The sequence below is a fragment of the Macaca mulatta genome, chromosome 10, assembly GCF_049350105.2.
Source record: "Macaca mulatta isolate MMU2019108-1 chromosome 10, T2T-MMU8v2.0, whole genome shotgun sequence".
Taxonomy (NCBI): domain Eukaryota; kingdom Metazoa; phylum Chordata; class Mammalia; order Primates; family Cercopithecidae; genus Macaca; species Macaca mulatta.
In genome coordinates, this window is record NC_133415.1 from 88,200,764 (window position 1) to 88,221,458 (window position 20,695).

The 20,695-nt window shown below is 43.1% G+C and overlaps 1 protein-coding gene across 12 annotated transcripts in view; it reads right to left on the reverse strand.

The window, feature by feature from the left end:
* UQCC1 (ubiquinol-cytochrome c reductase complex assembly factor 1) overlaps positions 1-16,490 on the reverse strand; it is a 110,460-nt gene extending 93,970 nt beyond the window's left edge. For 9 of the 12 annotated variants that reach the window (XM_028828354.2, XM_028828353.2, XM_077951772.1 and 6 more), the window contains exons 1-2: positions 16,457-16,490; positions 716-820 (exon numbers count right to left, since the gene is read on the reverse strand). In XM_028828354.2, the coding sequence (XP_028684187.1) occupies positions 716-820; positions 16,457-16,480 (129 nt within the window). In that variant the 5' untranslated portion in view covers positions 16,481-16,490. Of the gene's footprint in view, positions 1-668; positions 821-16,456 lie in introns of all 12 variants that reach the window. The other 3 variants (XM_077951776.1, XM_077951778.1, XM_077951777.1) reach the window with 2 other exon arrangements.
* Between the last annotated feature and the right edge of the window lie 4,205 nt (positions 16,491-20,695).

Here is a 20,695-nt window from a genome sequence, read left to right on the forward strand (position 1 = left end):
ATGAATAATGTCCACTCTAATAAGTGAAAAAGTACCAGAATATAAAATTCTGTGGACATTTGTTAGGGTACTTCAGGAATAAAATACATATAACACACACACACACACACACACACACACACACAGACACACACACACACAGGCTATAAAAGAACCAGCAGAGATGAAAATACTGACGTTTTCAGATTTGAAGTTGTAGGTGATTTTTATTTCCCTTATTATTAAATTATTTGTATTATTAACAAAAATCAGGAGGGGAGAAAAGCCCTCACACAAGGTCCAAGGTGAACTACATTACAATGAATTAGGTGGCCAACGGTAAATGAATACCTCAAATAATTGTTTCTTGGATTTCATATTCATATAAAGGAAAAAGAAATAATTCTCACGCCCAAATAAAAGTAGCACAAGGCGGCTACAAAAAGAAAACTGAAAAAGGTTAACTCAGAGATGAATATCTGGAAATACTCCCTAACAGTAAAAATCATCAGACTGTAGCATGGTATCCTAGGCTAAGTTCCACTGCTAGGGCATTTAGAAGCAACGCCCTAGACACCATACTTTAGGAATCAGTCCTAAGCTGGCACCACAGAGACCCAGAGTGGTCTCATGAGGTTTTTCCATCACACAATTTGGTTGGCTAATCTATAAATACATGACATTTGCACATAAACACTAAGTTTTTCATACTAAGCAAAAGAACAACAAATCTTACCTGGGAAGTGCCAGACAGAGCCCTGCCACCCTGTACTTGGGTAGAAGACACAGGTATCAATCGGCTGCATACTGGAACCCACTGGGAAATGCTAGTCTGGTTCCTCTAGAGAAAGAAAAAAATAATCTGTCAGGAATCTAAATCATACTCCCTACATGGAAGGCAAAGAGTATACCTGTGACAGTCATATAATTAGAAATACATATTTGGTCTTCATCTCTAGTTCCTGGCACAGAGCTCCTAAAACCCTTGGAATTTCTGAGTGATGAGGCTGTCTGTAACTCATAATAAGCCCCTTTCAACCATACCTGAGTTTATGCTAATGAGGTGATTCATGCAGGATGGAGGCTGGTTGCCAGAGGAACCAACCACAGGAGTAGAGGGTTGGAATTCAACCTCAACTCCTCACAGCATCCCCACCTCATTAGAGACTAAGCCAATCGCCAGTACCCAGTGATTGAATCAATCATGCCAACCATAAGCCTCCATAAAAATTCTAAATGACAGGGTTCAGAGAACTTCTGGTAGAGATGAAAAACTCTTTTTTCTATACTTAACACTCCACTTCTGATACCAAATGTGCAGGGGCAAGAGGTCTCCATACCAAGCAATTCTCCAATTCTCTGCAGACACCAACTGGGTGTCCTACAATTTAACTTAATTCTTACACTAACTGCCTGGAGTCAGCAGAGACCTCACAGCTCCATCCAACAGGATTGTCCCCACTTCAGACTCCCATCACAAGTAGTGAGTCCCCAGGTTACTCACACTTTTGTCCAACTTGTCCATACATTGGGGATTCCCACAGCTGCCTCCTCAGATTCAATAATTTGCTAGCACGGCTCAACTCGGGGAGGCACTTCACTTACGTTTATCAGTTTATTATAAAGGATACGCCTCGGGAAGAAGAGCCAAATGGAAGCGATGCAAAAGACGAGGTATGGGGTGGGAGCCTGCTCTCCGGGTGTGCCACCCTCCCTACATTTTGACATATTTACTAACCCAGAAGTTCTCCAAACCCAAGGATTTCTATGGAGGCTTCATTATGTAGACATGATTGACTATCACTGACCATTGGTGATTAGCTCAATCTCCAGCCCCTCTCCCCTTCCAAAAGTCAGGGAGGAGTGGGAGAAGCTACAAGTTCCAACCTTCTACTCACATATTTGTTCCTCTAGCAACCAGCCTCTACCCTCCAAGAGTCACCTTATTAATACAAACTCATTGCTGGGCATAGAGGCTCATGCCTTTACTCCTATTATCTCAGCATTTTTGAGAGGCTGAAGCAGGATTACTTGAAGCCAGGAGGTCGAAACCAGCCTGGGCAACAAAGTGAGACCCCCGGCTATACAAAAAAAAAAAAACCCATAAACTTACATATTGTTGAAAGGGGCTTATTATAAATAACAAAAGACACTCCTCTCACTCCAATCACTTTGCAAGGGTTTCAAGAGCTCTGTGCCAGGAACCAGGGATAAAGACCAAATACATATTTCTTCTCTCACAATATCATATCTGGCTTGCAGCCATATGCCAGGAGGGTGGCACACTCTAATTCCACAGGGACAGAAGCGACTGTACTCAGGATCATTCCAGATCTGACCTTTAGTACCTAAGTTTAGAAATCCTGCCAGAATAGGGTATCACATGAACGAAGAACTTCCAAAACGGGACCAAGACCAAGCCTCCACATGCTCATTTCTCCAAGGATAAGATATACCACTGCCTACTACTGGTTCCACAGACTAAAATAATTCTGGTAATAGGTGACTCAAGCAGTGGGCATGGGCTCCCTCTGGGAAGAGAAACAAAATAAGCAGACTTCTGGCATTTTATGATTAGATTATAATTCAAATTACAGTTTGCAATGTCTTTTTCTTTTTTTTTTTTTTTTTGAGGTCGAGTCTTGCTCTGCCACCCAGGCTGGAATGCAGTGGCATGATCTCGGCTCACTGCAATCTCCACCTCCCGGGTTCAAGTGACTCTTATGCCTCAGACTCCCGAGTGGCTGGGACTACAGGAATGAGCTATCACATCTGGCTAATTTCTGTATTTTTAGTAGAGACAGGGTTTCAGTATGTTGGCCAGGCTAGTCTCAAACTTCTGACCTTAAGTGATCTACCTACCTCGGCCTCCCAAAGTGCTGGGATTACAGATGTGAGCCACTGTGCCTGGCCTCTTTTTTTTTTTTTTTTTTTTTTTTAAGAGACAGAGTCTCACTACATTGCCCAGGCTGGAGTCCAGTGCCTAGTCATGGTGCTAACATTGCACACTACAGCCTCAAATGCCTGATTCCTGGGCTCAAGTGATCCTCCCACTTCAGCTTCCCAAGTAGCTGGGACTAAAGGCTTGCATAACCTGTGCCTGGCTTACAGTATGTTTTCATAAACACTGACTCCCTTACCTGATCTTCATAGAATCCCTTTATAGTAAGCAATGCTGAGATCATCATCATCCCCAAAAGGAGGAGGAAACTAGGGTAGAAGTTTTACAGTGGGAAAACACACACGGGCAACTTGATTTCCAAGACAAGAGAGATCACATGGCTGTTCAAGTAGAAACTGAGATTCACAATTTCCCTCTAACATGAAGCTCACTTCAGAAAGGTCTCTTGGCCAAAGGGAGAGGCTAGGCTGGAGAAAGGGAGAGTTCTGTCTTGTTAAATGAGAAGTCTGCTTTATTTTAAGAAGCTGAAATACATTCTACCATATAAATGACAGCCATGTACATAGCACTGAAAATCTTAATTTTAGGAACCAACTCTAGGGATCTGAGGGTTTTCTTCACTTGACCTGTAGACCTTATAGGGCCATAATGAGGACCACACACATAAATTGCTTGAAAATCCTTTGCAAGGCATGATGTACAACACAGTCAGCCCTCCACAGCCATGGGTTCTGCATCCATGGATTCAGCCATCCACAGATTAAAATATTCAGGAAAAAAAAATGCCAGGCATGGTGGCGTGTACCTGTAGTCCCAGCTACTCTGGAGGCTGAAGCATAAGAATCACTTGAATCCAGGAGGCAAAGGTTGCAAGTGAGCAGAGATTGTGCCACTGCACTCCAGCCTGGGCAACAGAGAGGGAGACTCTGTCTCAAAAAACAACAAAAAAAAATCAGGCCAGGCGCGGTAGCTCCTGTAATCCCAGCACTTTGGGAGGCCGAGGCAGGTGGATCACGAGGTCAGGAGATCGAGACCATCCTGGCTAACACGGTGAAACCCCGTCTCTACAAAAAATACAAAAAAATTAGCCAGGTGTGGTGGCGGGCGCATGTAGTCCCAGTTACTCAGGAGGCTGAGGCAGGAGAATGGCATGAACCCGGGAGGCGGAGCTTGCAGTGAGCTGAGATCACGCCACCGCACTCCAGCCTGGGCGACAGTACAAGACTCCATCTCAAAAAAAAAATCAGGAAAAAAAAAGATGCCATACTAAACATTTACACTTTTTTTTCTCGTCATTACTCCCTAAATAATACAGTATAACAACTATTTACATAGCACCTATATTGTATTAAATGTAAGTAATCTAGAGATTATTTAAAGTACATAGGGGGATATACATAGGTTATATGCAAACACTATGCCACTTCGTATCAAGGACTTGAGCATCCATGGATTTTGGTATCCGAGGGAGGTCCTGGAACCAAAGGACCAGGAATACTCAGGGACAACTGTACTAGCAGTCAAAGATTCTAGTTTAAATTCAGCTACTCTAATATTATCTTTACAAGTAATTTAATCTCTGTGACATTCAGTTTCCTCACAGCAATTATCAGGAATACTTAATGAGCATTTGATGGCAGGCACTTTTTTGATACTTTACATATATGAACTCATTTAAACTTCACAATCACCACTCATGTAGGTATACCATTATCCCATTTATATAAAAAAGGAAACTGAGGCATGGAGAGGATAAACAACCTCCCAATATCACACAGTTCTAACAGCAGGATTAAGATATGAACCCAGGGATGAAAGGGTAGAGTATCTGCCAGGTACCTTCTAGCTGTAACATTGTATGACCTAGTCTGGAACCAATTAAAACAGCATATTGTGGAAAGTGCCACATAACTAAAGGCAGAAAGTACTGTTCAGAAGCTACATATCAGATAATCACCTCTGTGAGCCTTAGTTGTCTCTTTTTATCAAAAATAAGACAAAATCCCTACTTCTTGGGATTTTCTTTAAAATTAACAAATGTACCTTGCAGTATGTTCAGCACAATATTAAGTTGAATCTGAATCTCCATTTCCTCAAGTAGACAGTAACAGGTTGAGGTGGGGGGAGAAAGGCATTAAATTTTTAAACCTACAGATGTTTTCTAAAGTGTCTCACAGTTCTAAAATTGTATAATTGCCACTTACAGCACCTTATATTTCAAATGAAAAGTGGAGCTAAAAATATTTTATTTGAGCTGCGGTTTGATCGGTTGAAGTGGTTTTCCAAATGAGAGACAGTTACTGGTGTTTTGTTTTACAAACACTGACAGATTTACTAGAATCATTCAATGTCAGATGTTCCTGTCCTAAAAATGTTAAGTATGGGATAAGAGGAAACTGCTTCAGATTCAGGGCCAAGGGTGGGGGGGGCAGGGGGAGCAAGAGGAAATTACAAGTTGAAACAATGCAAACGTTTGGAAGATTTTCTGAAGAATTTCATCATGTAATTTCCAATGTCAACAAAATTTTTCTCTGTAATTTTGGCTCCGGTTGGTCTTAGGCCATTACTTTTAAATCAGCTCTTATTAGAAGAAAGGAACAATCAGCTGTTCTTTCCTTCTCCAATTCTACAATTCTTGTCCAAATCCTTAATTGAAACCACTGAAGTGTAGCAGAAAAGGTAATCCCAAGTCAGCCATCAAATAGCTGTGAACTGGTTACTCAACAATCTGGGCCTCCATTTTCCCTTATGAAAAATGGGAATAATAAAAGCTATCTCATAGAAGTGTTCCCAGGAACATTTCTAAAAGCACTTTGGTAACAGAAAAACACAACCAATGGCATCACTGTTATGAACAACGGTTACTGAATTATGCAAGCCCTGCTTTCCCCAGCAAACTGACAGAGAAGCAAAAACCGTTTTCTTAAAATACTGTTTGGAATCTGGCATTCATTCCCTTTCTCAAAAGAGGTTTCCAAGGACCTCTTTATTGTAACTTAAATACCTGATCCTTACTGGTCTTTACCAATTGGATCCCTCTAAACTCATAATACTTACTGTGATTTCCACTCAACAGTTTCAAAACCTGACTCAGATTCTCTGGTTTGGGAATCACTGCTCCACTCCACACATGTTAATTCCCTTGTAGTAATTTCTTCTGGGACTCTCCTCTTCACTCCAACCCAAACTATAAGCTCAATTGCTTCAAGAAATCTCTCTAGGCCCGGCGCGGTGGCTCACATCTGTAATCCCAGCACTTTGGGAGACCGAGGCAGGCAGATCACCTGAGGTCAGGAGTTCTAGACAAGCCTGGCCAACATGGAGAAACCCCATCTCTACTAAAAATACAAAAATTAGCCAGGCGTGGTGGCAGGTGCCTGTAATCCCAGCTACTCGGGAGGCTGAGGCAGTGAAAATTGCTTGAACTCAGGAGACAGAGGTTACAGTGAGCCAAGATCATGCCATTGCACTCCAGCCTGCGCGACAGAGCAAGACTCCACTCAAAAAAAAAAAAAAAGAAATCTATCTAGATGTCAGCTTCTGGTTCTACTGGCTCTACTCAGTCCTTTTTTTTTTTTTTTTTGAGATGGAGTCTTACTCTGTCACCCAGGCTGGAGTGCAGTGGCACCATCTCAGCTCACCACAACCTTCGCCTCCTGGATTCAAGCAATTCTCCTGCCTCAGCCTCCCAAATAGCTGGGACTACAGGGGCACGCTACCATGCCCGGCTAATTTTTGTATTTTCAGTAGAGGCAGGGTTTCACCATGTTGGCCAGGCTGGTCTCGAACTCGTGATCTCAGGTGATCCACCCCTCTCGGACTCCCAAAGTGCTGGGATTACAGGCATGAGCCACCGTGTCAGCCTCTACTTGTCCTTTTTCCTTTCCACCTCTTCCAACACTTCATCTATAAATATATCTCTGTGGAAGTACTTATCTCTCTCTTAAGGTACTAAAATATTAGGCCTATAACAATTAGCACATCTCAACTTCTCCCAAGTTCAAAAAACATCTATAGCCATTCCCAATGGCAAAAAGTTATTCCTTTAACTTAAGATAAATGCACTGTTACTAAGTGGGAACTAGTTTTATTGTCATTTTGCCTTTCCAACACTTCAAAACCAAAATTTTTAAGATAGGCTTCATGTTTTTGTTTCCCGTGCACATTGCTAATTGCAGTGATTTTTACATCAGTATTTCAAAACATTCTGACATACCACCTCTTGTACTGACTACCCTTTAATCAGTCCACTGACAGGCCTGTAATTGTGCATGTGGTTTTTTTAAGATACACAGTATTTTCCTTGGCTCATTCATGAGCTAGAAAACGATTCACAGGTGTAGCGGATTCTAGTTATTCACCATAAAATCACCACAAACACTGAGTGAGCAAATACTGAACAATTGCTTCTAGAGGAAATGCCAGACTTAGGTTCCTGCAAGCCTCTGGTCACAACATTCATCAACCAATCAATACATAGCCTTGCTTTATGGGTTTCTGTTGAAAAACACCCTACTTAATATACATTGTTGATTCATTAACACTGAACTCACAGCCAACAGCACTATAACTCGCTTAGCAAAATTTACCTAATAAACATATTTTCCCATAAGGCACATTGTGGCCTTCTTGCACTCAGCAATGCTAGATAGCATTTCCATACTACACTTGGGGGACATTTTAAAGATGGGATTCACCAACAAAAGCACAAATATATGAAAAATATGGCACTAAACAGGCCATGAAAAGAATACTTGTTACAGTATGAAAACTGAAACAAGAAGGCGGAATGTTGACCCACCTCAGCTAGAAACACGCACATTGGCAGCTCAAATTCCTTACCCTCTGCAAATGTCCACAAATGACTACAAAAGTGCCGCAAGTATTGATTTTGGGGTTTCAAATAAATTTTAGCAACTAGGTGAGTTCACAAATATAGAATCTGTGAATAATGAAAATCAATTATAAACATGAAATCCACTTTTTTTTTTTTTTGAGACGGAGTTTCGCTCTTGTTGCCCAGACTGCAGTGCAATGGTGCAATCTCAGCTCACCACAACCTCTGCCTCCTGGGTTCAAGCGATTCTCCTGCCTCAGCCTCCCAAGTAGCTGGGATTACAGGCATGCACCACCACGCCCAGCTAATTTTGTATTTTTAGTAGAGACGGGGTTTCTCCACGTTGATCAGGCTGGTCTTGAACTCCCGACCTCAGGTGATCCCCTGGCCTCAGCCTCCCAAAGTGCTGGGATTACAGGCATGAGCCACCACGCCCAGTCGAAATCCACTTTATAAGTCACCGCTGGTGCCTATATTCCAAATGCCATGGATATTAATTCAATTCCGGAGTCCAAAGAACAGATACTACGGTAACAAACTTTCCTTCCAGTTACAATATGGCATGCTATAATACAAAAGGATATTTCCACAGAGGGAAGAAGAGAATGTTTAACCATTCCTTCAAAAATTACTGAATACAGGCCGGGCATAGTGGCTCATGCCTGTATTCCCAGCACTTTGTGAGGCCGAGGTGGATCACTTGAGGTCAGGAGTTCAAGACCAGACTGGCCAACATAGTGAAACCAGTCTGTACTAAAAATTATATAATATATATAAATAAGCCGGGTGTGGTGGCGCGCACCTGTAATCCCAGCTACTTGGGAAGCTGAGGCACAAGGATCGCTTGAACCCAGGAGGAGGAGGTTGCAGTAAGCAGAGATCATGCTGTTGCACTCCAGCCTGGGTGACAGAGTGAGACTCCATCTCAAACAACAACAAAAAATTACTGCAGCACTTTGGGCGGCCAAGGTGGGCAGACTGCCTGAACTCAGGAGTTTGCAACCAGCCTGGGCAACACAGTGAAACCGTCTCTACTAAAATACAAGAAAATTAGCCAGGCATGGGGGCGTGCACCTGCAGTCCCAGCTACTTGGGAGGCTGAGGCAGAAGAATTGCTTGAACCCGGGAGGCGGAGGTTGCAGTGAGCCAAGATCGCGCCATAGAACTCCAGCCTGGGGGACAAGAGCAAGACTTCGTCTCAAAAACAAAAAAAAATTACTGAATACACTGCCTCCTCCCACTTTGTTGGGAGTTTTCAATCTGAGCTTTCAAAAGATTGATTACACACAGGAAAGATTTGAGTAAATCAATAAATACATTAAGGGTGAAGGGTCAGGTTTCTATCAGAGAAAGGAGTTAACAAATATGGCAAGGCAAAAGAGTAGAACAAACCCTGTGGTATTAGAATGGATTTAGAATAACTGGTGTGGGCTTTTAATATATAAAGAAAAAGATGTATGCATGTTTATGTGTATATATAGACATATATATATTTCCCACCCACATCTTCATAGGGCCTGCAGACAATGACACTCCAGTAGCAATGAGCACATGTAGCATCCAGATTTGGTTTCTAAATAGCAACAACCACTAAACGAACTAGTCTCCTCAAGAGAAAAGTTGACTCCAGAATGGGGATGATGTTCATCAAAGCCTTACAAAGAATTGGCATTATTCAATCCGTCTGATAGTTCCTTAGAAGGCCCTATTTCAAGACTGTCTTAGAACTCACCCAGTGTGATAAAAACCTTTTCCCCAGGAGCACTGGTTGAAAACAAATAGAGGTAACTGTTTGACTTCATGGCTTCCTGAGGCAGTGAACAACAGGTGGAGAAAACAATAGACTAACCAAAAAGGTTTAAAGGAAAAGCTGGTGAATGAGACATCCACAGGGGCTTAGAAAAGTCCCAACATATTCACGGCATCTAGGAAGCCATGAACATACCCAGGTCTGTGCACATACCCAAAGTTGTGCACATGCTCAGGAAAGATCTAAGAACATCTCTTACTTGTGGTTGACCTTGAGGTTCTGCACAGCAGGAAGTGAAAGTTAAGGCGTAGTTATCGAATGTCTGGCAGAGAGTTATAGGTACATCCCAACATGCACACAGAGCCCCACAGGAAAAACTGGGATACTCACTGCTTCCAGGCAGTGATAACAGAATTTTAAGAAATTTAACAGAAATTTAAAGAAATTTGCTTAATCATTACCTGACCACTAAACTAAGCAGAGACTTCAGTGGCCACAAATGACAAAGAATACAGACTACAGAATCAATTCAGAAAAGTCACTAAACAAAAATGCAACAACAAATCTTGGGAAGGGAAACAATCTGATTTCCAGAGTGGCCACATTATTTAAAATGTCCAGTTTTCAACAAAAAAAAGTTATAAAACATGCAAAGAAACAATAAAGTATGGCCCACACACAGGGGGAAAAATGCAATCAATAGAAACTGTCTCTAAGAAAATCCAGATAGCAGACAAAGAGATTTTTAACTATTTCAAATATGTTCAAAGATCTAAATGAAAACATGTCTAAAAAACTATTGGAAAGTGGCTGAGCACAGTGGCTCACACCTGTAATCCCAGCACTCTGGAAGGCCAAGGCAGGTGGATCACCTGAGGTCAGGAGTTTGAGACCATCCTGGCCAACATGATGAAACCCCACCTCTACTAAAAATACAAAAATTAGCCAGGTGTGGTGGCAGGCACCAGTAATCCCAGCTACTCAGAAGGCTGAGGCAGGAGAATTGCTTGAACCCAAGAGGTGGAGGTTGCAGTGAGCTGAGATGGTGCCACTGCACTCCAGCCTGGCAACAGAGCCAGACTCCGTCTCAAAAAAAAAAAAAAAATACATAAACAAACAAACTATAGGAAAGTATGAGAATGACGTCTCACTAAAGAGAATATCAACAGAATGAGAAGTTATTTTTCTAAAGACAAAATAAATTCTGGAATTGAAAAGTCCAACAACTAAAATGAAAAACTCATTAGAGGGGCTCAACAGCAGATTTCAACAGTCAGAAGAAAAGAATCAGTGGTCTTGAAGATAGGTCAATTTAGATTATCCAGTCCAAGGAACAGAAAGGAAAAGCAATAAAGACAAATTAATAGCTTCAAAATGAAAAGCAAAAAAGAAAAAAAGAAGAACAAATTTAACAGCCTCAGACTGTGAAACACCATCAAACACACCAATATATGTATAATTAGTCTCAGAAGAAAAGAAAATAAAAGGACAGAAAAATATTTGAAGAAATAATGGCAGAAAACATCCTAAACATTATGGAAAATGGTAATTTAGGAATCCAAGAAGCTCTACTAACTCCAAATAGCATAAACACAAAGAGAGTCGCAGACACATCATATGCAAGCTGCCAAGAGACAAAGATTCTTTAAATGAGCAAGAGAAGAAACTCATCATATACAAAGCATCCTCAAGAACATTAACAGTTGATTTCTTCTCAGAAACTGTAGCAGCCAGAAGACAGTGGGATAAAATAGTCAAAACACAGAAAGACAAAGATTTTCAAACAAAAATTCTATATCCGGCAAAACTATTATTCGAAAGCGAAGGAAAAATGAAGATTTCCCAGATAAGCAAAATGGAAAGAATTTGTCAGTAGTAGACTTGCCCTGCAAGAATAAGGCAGACCTTCAGGTTGAAATGAAAGGAAACTACAGAATAACTCAAATCTACATGAAGAAATAAAGTAGACTAGTAAAAGTAACTGTTTACGTAAATAAAAAATATGGTATAAATGGATTTTCTGTTTGTAATTTTTTTATTTTTCTTTTTAATTTAAAAGACAACTACAAGAAGAAATAATTATAAATATACATTGGTAGACATATAATGGATAAAATGTAATTTAGATGCCAATAACACAACCTGGGGGAAGGAACAGAGCTACATAGAAAGAAAGTCTTTACATATTACTAAAATCAAGTTGGTATTAATCCAAACAAGACTGTTATGAATTAAGATGTTCATTGTAATCCCAGGGCAGGTCACTGAGAAAACAGCTCATAAAATATAGTAAAAGCTTGTAACATGTACACAAATTAGCTCAAAATGGATAAAAGACCAAAATGTAGGACCTAAAACAATAAAACTTTTAAAAGAAAACTTACGGGAATGGCTTCATGACATTGGATTTTGCAATGATTTCTTGGATACGATATCAAAAAAGTAGGCAATATTAGGGCCAGGCATGGTGGCTCATGCCTGTAATCCCAGCACTCTGGGAGGTTGAGGTGGGCAGATCACTTGAGGCCAGGAGTTCGAGACCAGCCTGGCCAACATGGGAAAAACCCCTCTCTATTAAAAACATAAAAATTAACCAGGTGTGCTGGTGCATGCCTGTAATCCCAGCTACTCAGGAGGCTGAGGCGGGAGAACTGCTTGAACCTGGGAGGCAGGGGCTGCAGTGAGTCTAGATTATGCCACTGCAGTCTAGCCTAGGTGACAGGGCAAGACCCTGTTAAAAAAAAAAAAAAAAAAAAAAAAAAGAGTAGGCAATAAAAGAAAAAAGAAAAAAAAAAAGTTGGACTTCATGAAAATTAAAAACTTTTGTGTATCAAATAACAGTATCAACAGACTGAAACAGCAACCCATAGGATAGGAAAAATACATGCAAATCATATATCTGATGAGGGACTGATACTCAAAATACATAAAAAACTTGCCAGATGCGGTGGGTCATGCCTGACCAACATGGCAAAACCCCATCTCTACTAAAAATACAAAATTTAAGGCTGGGCACGGTGGCTCACACTTCTAATCCTAGCACTTTGGGAGGCCGAGACAGGCAGATCACCTGAGGTCGGGAGTTTGAGACCATCTTGACCAACATGGGGAAACCCCGTCTTTACTAAAAATACAAAATTAGCTGGGCGTGGTGGTGTGGGCCTGTAATCCCAGCTACTCGGGAGGCTTAGGCAGGAGAATCATGTGAACTCCAGAGGCGGAGGTTGCAGTGAGCCGAGATCACGCCATTGCACTCCAGCCTGGGCAACAAGAGCGAAACTCCATCTCAAAAAGAAAAAAAACCTGAAGAGGTGCCCAATATCATTAGCCACCAGAGAAATGTAAATCAATACTACAATGAGACACCACTTCATAATTAGAATGGCTATTGTCAAAAAAAAAAAAACAGAAAATAAGGCCACGTGTGGTGGCTCACACCTGTAATCCTAACACTTTGAGAGGTAGAGGCAGGAGCATCACTTGAGCTCAGGAATTTGAGACCAGCCTGGGCAACACGGCAAAACCTCCTGTCTACTAAAAATGTAAAAATTAGCTGGGCTTGGTGGCACACACCTGTAGTCCCAGCTACTCGGGAGGCTAAGATGAGAGGATCACTTGAGCCCAGAAGTCGAGGCTGCAGTAAGCTGTCACTGGACCACTGCACTCTAGCCTGCGTGACAGATCAAGACCCTGTCTCAAAAACAAACAAAAACCAGAAAATACTAAGTGTTGGCAAGGATGTGGTGCAACTGAAACCCTTGTGCACTGCTGGTGAGAATGTAAAACAGTGTATCTGCTGTGGAAAACAGTAGAACAATTCCTCAACAAATTAAACAGGCTGGACATAGTGGCTCACGCCTGTAATCCCAGCACTTTGGGAGGCCGAGGCAACAGAATTGCTTGAGCCCAGGAGTTCAAGACCAGCCCAGGCAACATAAGGAGACCCCATCTACAAAAAAGAAAAAAAAAAATTAGCCAGGCACACACCTGTGGTCCCAGCTATTCAGGAGGTGAGGTGGGAGGATCACTTGAACCCAGGAGGTCAAGGCTGCAGTGAGCTATGACTGAGCCACTACACTTCAGCATGCATGATAGAGCGAGACCCTATCTCCAAAAAAAAAAGATAGAAAATTCTGACACATGCTACAACATGGATGAACCTTGAGGGCATTACGCTAAATGAAATAAGCCAGTCACAAAAGGTCAAATACTGTATGATTCCACTTATATGAGGTACACAGAGTAGTTAAACTCACAGAGACAGAAAGTAGAACGGTGGCTGCCAGGGGCTGGGGAGAAAAGACTATAGAGAACTATTAATAGGTTCAGAGTTTCAGTTTTACAAAATGAAAAGAATTCTGTGGATAAGGGTGGTAAAGATGGCACAATAGTGTAAATGCACTCAATACCACAGAAATGTATACTTAAAAAGTGCGGGCCTATAATCCCAGCTACTCGGGAGGCTGAGGCAGGAGAATCACTTGAACCCAGAAGGCAGAGGTTGCAGTGAGCCTAGATCACGCCATTGCACTCCAGCTTGGACAACAAGAGCAAAACTCCATCTCAGAAAAAAAAAAAAGTTTAAACAGTAAATTTTGTTATATGTATTTTACCACAATTTTTAAAAATTTTCTAAAGTACAGGGTGGCTTTCTGTAATTTTTACGATTTCCAAAGAAAAGCAAAAACGATCACCAATGCCCAGGACAACCCATAAAAACCATAAGTATGTCCAGTTCTACTGATCAAATGCCCAGGCTCTCTGCTGTAGTCACTCAACAATAGCAGTGTTTGTTTCCTCCTCCTTCCCAAACCCATCACTGGAGAAGGGAAAATATTGGCTGACAAGACAAAAAGAGGAAAAAATAAGACAAGACTAACAAGAATGTTTCAGGAATACTTTTTTTTTTTGAGACAGAGTTTCACTCTTTCACCCAGGCTGGAGTGCACTGGCGCAATCTCAGCTCACTGCAACCTCTGCCTCCTGGGTTGAAGCAATTCTCGTGCCTCATCCTCCCAAGTAGCTGGGATTACAGGCACCCACCACCAGGCCTGGCTAATTTTTGTATTTTTAGTAGAGACAGGGTTTCACCACGTTGGCCAGGCTGGTCTTGAACTCCTGGCCTCAAGTGATCCACCTGCCTCAGCCTCCCAATGTGCTGGGATTACAGGTGTGAGCCACCGAGCCTGGCCAGGAATACTTCTCTGTGGTTCAATTTTCTTATCTGTAAAATAGAGGAAATAACATGCCCTCCTTTCCAAAGGGATGTTATAAGGATTAGGGAAGTATTTTAAAGTGCTTAGCACATAGTAAGTGCCCTATAAAATGTTAGTTATCAGGCCAGGCTCAGTGGCTCATGCCTGTAATCCCAGCACTTTGAGGCCAAAGGAGGCGGATCATGAGGTCAGGTGTTTGAGACCAGTCTGGCCAACATGGTGAAACCCCGTCTCTACTAAAAATACAAAAATTAGCCTGGCCTGGTGGCACACGCCTGTAATCCCAGCTACTCAGGAGGCTGAGGCAGGAGAATCGCTTGAACCTGTGAGGCAGAGGTCGCAGTGAGCTGAGATCACACCACTGAACTCCACCCTGGGTGACAGAGCAAGACTCTGTCTCAAAAAAAAAAAAAAAATTAGCTGGGTGTGGTGGTGCATGTCTGTCATCCCAGCTACTCGGGAGGCTAGCACAGGAGAATCGCTTGAACCTGGGAGTGGAAGTTGCAGTGAGCCGAGATCGCACCGCTGCACTCCAGCTTTGGCGACAGAGCAAGACTCTGTCTCAAAAAAAAACAACTAAAGGGTGGGAGGGGAAGAAAAAAAAAAAAACACTAAATTCAGATCATACTAATTGCCATTTCCCCAGCAGTCCTCATTTCTGAATCAATTTCTGGCCTGAAATCAAACAATCACTTCACCAGGTGAATCTTTCTGGCAGTTACGGGGGGATTCTACAATTAAAAATTTACTTAACAGCAATTCAGGGTACCTCACTCTGCTAGGCTGGCAAGGAACACAAGAAGTAAAACTGCCGTCCTTGTAAGCCATATATAAAAAGATCAAAAACACAAATGTAAAATAACAATTCAAAAGATATCCAGAGGCAGGAACAGACCATGTCTACTATGAAAATCTATGTCTTTGACCCAATATTTGAAGACTCGCTAAAATTATAAACCCTCCCATCCCTCCATGATTAAAAACTAAGCTCTGTATCCTAACGTTTTTTCTGCTGCCACTTTCTTTTCTCTTTTAATTCCTAGAGGAAAGAGTATGCTAGAAGGATCAGGACTAAATCTCAAGAGGTGCAGTAGTTTCATACACGGGTGCTAAAGAGTCTAGTAGTCTTTCCTTACTTCATTCATTTATTCAACAAGTAATCATTTAGCACCTATGATGTGCCAGACATCATGCTAGGCAAAGTGAAAACGACCGAGACAGACATAGCTCCAATTCTCACGCAGCTTTCAATCTAATAATCTATATTCCACCTAACTGTACAGTTAAGAACTGACTTATGACCTATGAAAGAAACACTGAGAATCTCAGAATCTAAAGGGACTGCAGGAGATAAATATCCTCGTTTTTCACATAGGGACAATGAGGCCCAAAAGTGACATGCTTAAAGTCACCTTATGCATCAGTGACAGTCAGGGACTAGAACCCAGGTCTCCTGAAACTCCAATCAGTGTCCTACATGCTCCTCTCCCTGAGGGGAAGCAGTTACATGGGGGACGGAAGGAAAAGCAAACCCCATCAAATAAAGGCCAGATGTCACTCTTCCCCTCCTCGAAAGATAGGGGAGCTAAGGTCAAAACGGGGGTAGGAAGAGGTAGGAAGCTGCCTCAGTTTCCCCACGGAAAAGCGGCCACGCAGCCTAGCTATAACACAGGCTCCCCTCCTGCAATTCCTTCCAATCCCTCACGCCCTGCCTTGTCGAACTCCAACCCGGGACCCAGAGGGCTACCGTAGAAAATTACTCCTTCACTCACAAGGACTCGCACCAGCAACGCCATGTTCTTCAATAACCATTTCCGGGTGAAGAGTGAGCTTCCGGTGTCCCCTTTTCTACGTCCTCCTTTTGCCTGCGAAAGACTGGCACGGAAGACGCAGGCGCAGAGAGGCCGCTAAGCGCACGCGCGCTTGCTTTCTCGGCTGTGCATGAGGCTGTCATTCCCGGGCACGCGCCTCCCTGCTGTCTTCCTCGCTACACGTCAGAGTAGCTCAAATCCTTCTCCCATACCCGTCTTCTTGACCCAGACCTCGGGCTTTTCATACCCCTCTCTTTATTCCCCACCTAACCCAGCCGCACTCCTCAGCTCTTCCTTCCCAGACTCCATCCCAACACTTTTCAATGGGGGTTTAAAAGAACAGGACCTTGGGAAATCTCAGTCTTTAGAAAGAGCCAGAGGGTCGGTCGCGGTGGCTCACGCCTGTAATCCCACCACTTTGGGAGGCCGAGGCGGACGGATCACCTGAGGTCAGGAGTTCGAGACCAGCCTGGCCAACATGGCAAAACCCCGTCTCTACTAAAAATACAAAGAAAGTAGCAAGGCATGGTGGTGTGTGCCTGTAATCCCAGGCGGAGTTTGCAGTGAGCCCAGATCGCGCCACTGCACTCCAGCCTGGGCGACAGAACAGGACTGTGTCTCAAAAAAAAAAAAAAAAAGAGAAGGAGACTAAGATAAAAGGAATACGGGGGACAACTGAGCCCTGAAAGTCAAGGCAAGAGGGCGGTCATGTGCCTGGTAGAGGAAGAAATTTTTGGGATTTGTGGTTGGTTGGTTGTTTAAGGAGAACCTATTTGAATATTGATAGGAAAGGATTAGTGAAGAGTATACAGGGCAGTGCCTGTGGCTCACGCCTGTAATTCCAACACTTTGGGAGGCCGAGGCAGGTAGATCACCTGAAGTCAGGAGTTCAAGACCAGCCTAACCAACATGGTGAAACACTGTCTCTACTAAAAATACAAAAAAAATTAGCCAGGCATGGTGCCCTGTGCTGTAATCCCAGCTACTTGGGAGGCTGAGGCAGGAGAATCGCTTGAACCTGGGAGGCAGAGGTTGCAGTGAGCTGAGATTGGGCCACTGCACTCCAGCCTGGACGACAGAGCGAGACTGCGTGTCAAAAAAAAAAAAAGTATACAGGAGAATGAATCAAGGAGGCAAGGAGCTTCCTGAGGAAAGTGGCAGAGAACGGCCTTGGTAGAAGACTCCTCTTCCATTATATCCCAAGAGAAGAGAAGACAAAGTACTGGTGCTTTGGGGGTTGAGGGAGCAGAGGGGCAGGATGTTGAAGGACTTCTTTCATTTCATTCAGTCAACAAAGACATATTGAGTCTTCCCTATGTACTGAACACAAGACATACTGGCTTCATGGAGTTCTTAGACTGGTGGGGGAGGCATAGGAACCCAGTGAAAAAAATAAAACCTGGGGAACTACTTTAGTTAGGTTGGTAAGGCCTCTCCAAGAAAGTGACATGTAAGGCCGGGCGCGGTGGCTCAAGCCTGTAATCCCAGCACTTTGGGAGGCCGAGACAGGCGGATCACGAGGTCAGGAGATCAAGACCATCCTGGCTAACACGGTGAAACCCCGTCTCTTCTAAAAAATACAAAAAACTAGCCGGGCGAGGTGGCAGGCGCCTGTAGTCCCAGCTACTCGGGAGGCTGAGGCAGGAGAATGGTGTAAACTCGGGCGGTGGAGCTTGCAGTGAGCTGAGATCCGGCCACTGCACTCCAGCTTGGGCGACAGAGCGAGACTCTGTCTCAAAAAAAAAAAAAAAAAAAAAAAAAAGAAAGTGACATGTAAAATGAAATCTAAAGGAAGAAGAGGAGCTAGCCATGGGAAATAGCTTCACTCTATTATTCTTTTATTCTTTTTAAAATTTATTGATTTTTTATTGACAAAAAAAATACATACTGTGTACAACAGGATGTTTTCTTTTTTTTTTTTTTTTTTTTTTTTTTTGAGACAGAGTTTCACTCTTGTTGCCCAGGCTGGAGTGCAGTGGCGCAGTCTCGACTCACTGCAACCTCCACCTCCCGAGTTCAAGTGATTCTCCTGCCTCAGACTCCCAAGTAGCTGGGATTACAGATGCACACCACCACGCCTGGCTAATTTTTGTATTTTCAATAGAGACGGGGTTTCGCCATGTTGGCCAGGATGGTCTGAAACTCCTAACCTCAGGTGATCCACCCACATCAGCCTCCCAAAGTGCTGGGATTACAGGAGTGAGCCACCGTGCACCTAGCCAGGATGTTTTAAAATATGTATACATTGTGAAATGGCTAAGTCAAGCTAATTAATATATGCATTACCTCATATTTTTGTGCTAGAAATGCTTAAAATATGTTCTTTAGGCAATTTTCAAGAATACAATACATATTCATAGTAGCTACAGTCCCCATGTTATACAATAGATCTCTTCTGTTTTTGTTTTTGTTTTTGTTTTTGTTTGAGACGGAGTTTCACTCTTGTTGCCCAGACTGGAGTGCAATGGCGTGATCTTGGCTCATTGCAAACTCTGTCTCCCGAGTTCAAGTGATTCTCCTGCCTCAGCCTCCCGAGTAGCTGGGACTACAGGCATGCGCCACCATGCCCAACAATTTTATATTTTTAGTAGAGACGGGATTTCTCCATGTCGGTCAGGCTGGTCTCAAACTCTCGACCTCAGGTGATCCACCTGCCTTGGCCTCCCAAAGTGCTGGGATTACAGGTGTGAGTCACCGTGCCTGGCCTACAATAGATCTCCTGAATTTATCCCTCCCAACTGAAATTTTGTATCCTTTGACAAACATCTCCCCAGCCCCTAGTAACCACCATTCTACTCTCTACTACTATGAGTTCAACTTATTTAGATTACACATTTGAGAGAAATCAAGCAGGATTTGTCTTTCTATGCCTTGTTTATTTCTCTTAACATAATGTCCTCCCAGTTCATCCATGTTGTCATAGATGTCAGCCTTTCCTTCTTTTTTTTTTTTTCCTTGAGACAGAGCCTCGCTCTTGTCACCCAGGCTGGAGTGCAATGGTGCAATCTCGGCTCACTGCAACCTCTGCCTCCCAGGTTTAAGCAATTCTCCTGCCTCAGCCTCCCGAGTAGCCTGGACTACAGGCATGTGCCATCACATGCAGCTAATTTTGTATTTTTAGTAGTGACGGGGTTTCTCCATGTTGGTCAGGCTGGTCTCAAGCTCCCGACCTCAGGTGATCGGCCAACCTTGGCTTCCCAAAGTGTTGGGATTACAGGCATGAGCCACCACGCCTGGACAGCATTTCCTTCTTCTTTAAAGCTGAATAGCATTCCATTATATATAAAAATCACTTTTTTGTGTTTTTTTTGAGACAGAGTCTTGTCTGGCGCCCAGGCTGGAGTGCAGTGACATAGTCCCAGCTCACTGCAGCCTGTACCTCCTGGGTTCAAGCACTTCTTGTTCCTCAGTATCCCGAGTAGCTGGGACTACAGACGCGTGCCACCATGTCCAGCTAATTTTTGTATTTTTAGTAGACACAGGGTTTCCGCCATGCTGGCCAGGCTGGTCTCGAACTCCTGGCCTCAAGTGATCTGCCCGCCTCTGCCTCCCAAAGTACTGGGATTACAGGCATGAGCCACTGTACCTGGTCATAAACCACATTTTCTTTCTTTGTTGTTGTTGTTGTTTTTTTTTTTTTTTTTTTTGAGACGGAGTCTCACTCTGCCACCACCAGGCTGGAATGCAGTGACGCAATCTCAGCTTACTACAACCTCCCCGCACCAGGTTCAAGCGATTCTCCTGCCTCAGCCTCCTGAGTAGCTGGGATTACAGGCATGTGCCACCACACACCCAGCTAATTTTTGTATTTTTAGTAGACATGGGTTTCACCATGTTGGCCAGGATGGTCTTGATCTCCTGACCTCATGATCTGCCCTCCTCGACCTCCCAAAGTGCTGGGATTACGGGCGTTAACCACCACGCCCGGCCACCACATTTTCTTTATCCGTTCATCCACTGATGGACACTTAGGTTAATTCCCTATCTTGGCTGTTGTGAATACCACTGCAATGAACATGTGGGGTCATATTTTAAAAAATCATTGCCGAGAACCAAGTCATGTAGCTTTTCCCCTATATTTTCTTCTTCTAGTAATTTTAGTTTGAGGTCTTGTGTTTAAGGCTTAAATCTATTTTGAAGTGATTTTTATTTGAGACAGGTCCTTTCTCTGTCGCCCAGGCTGGAGTGCAGTGGTGCAAT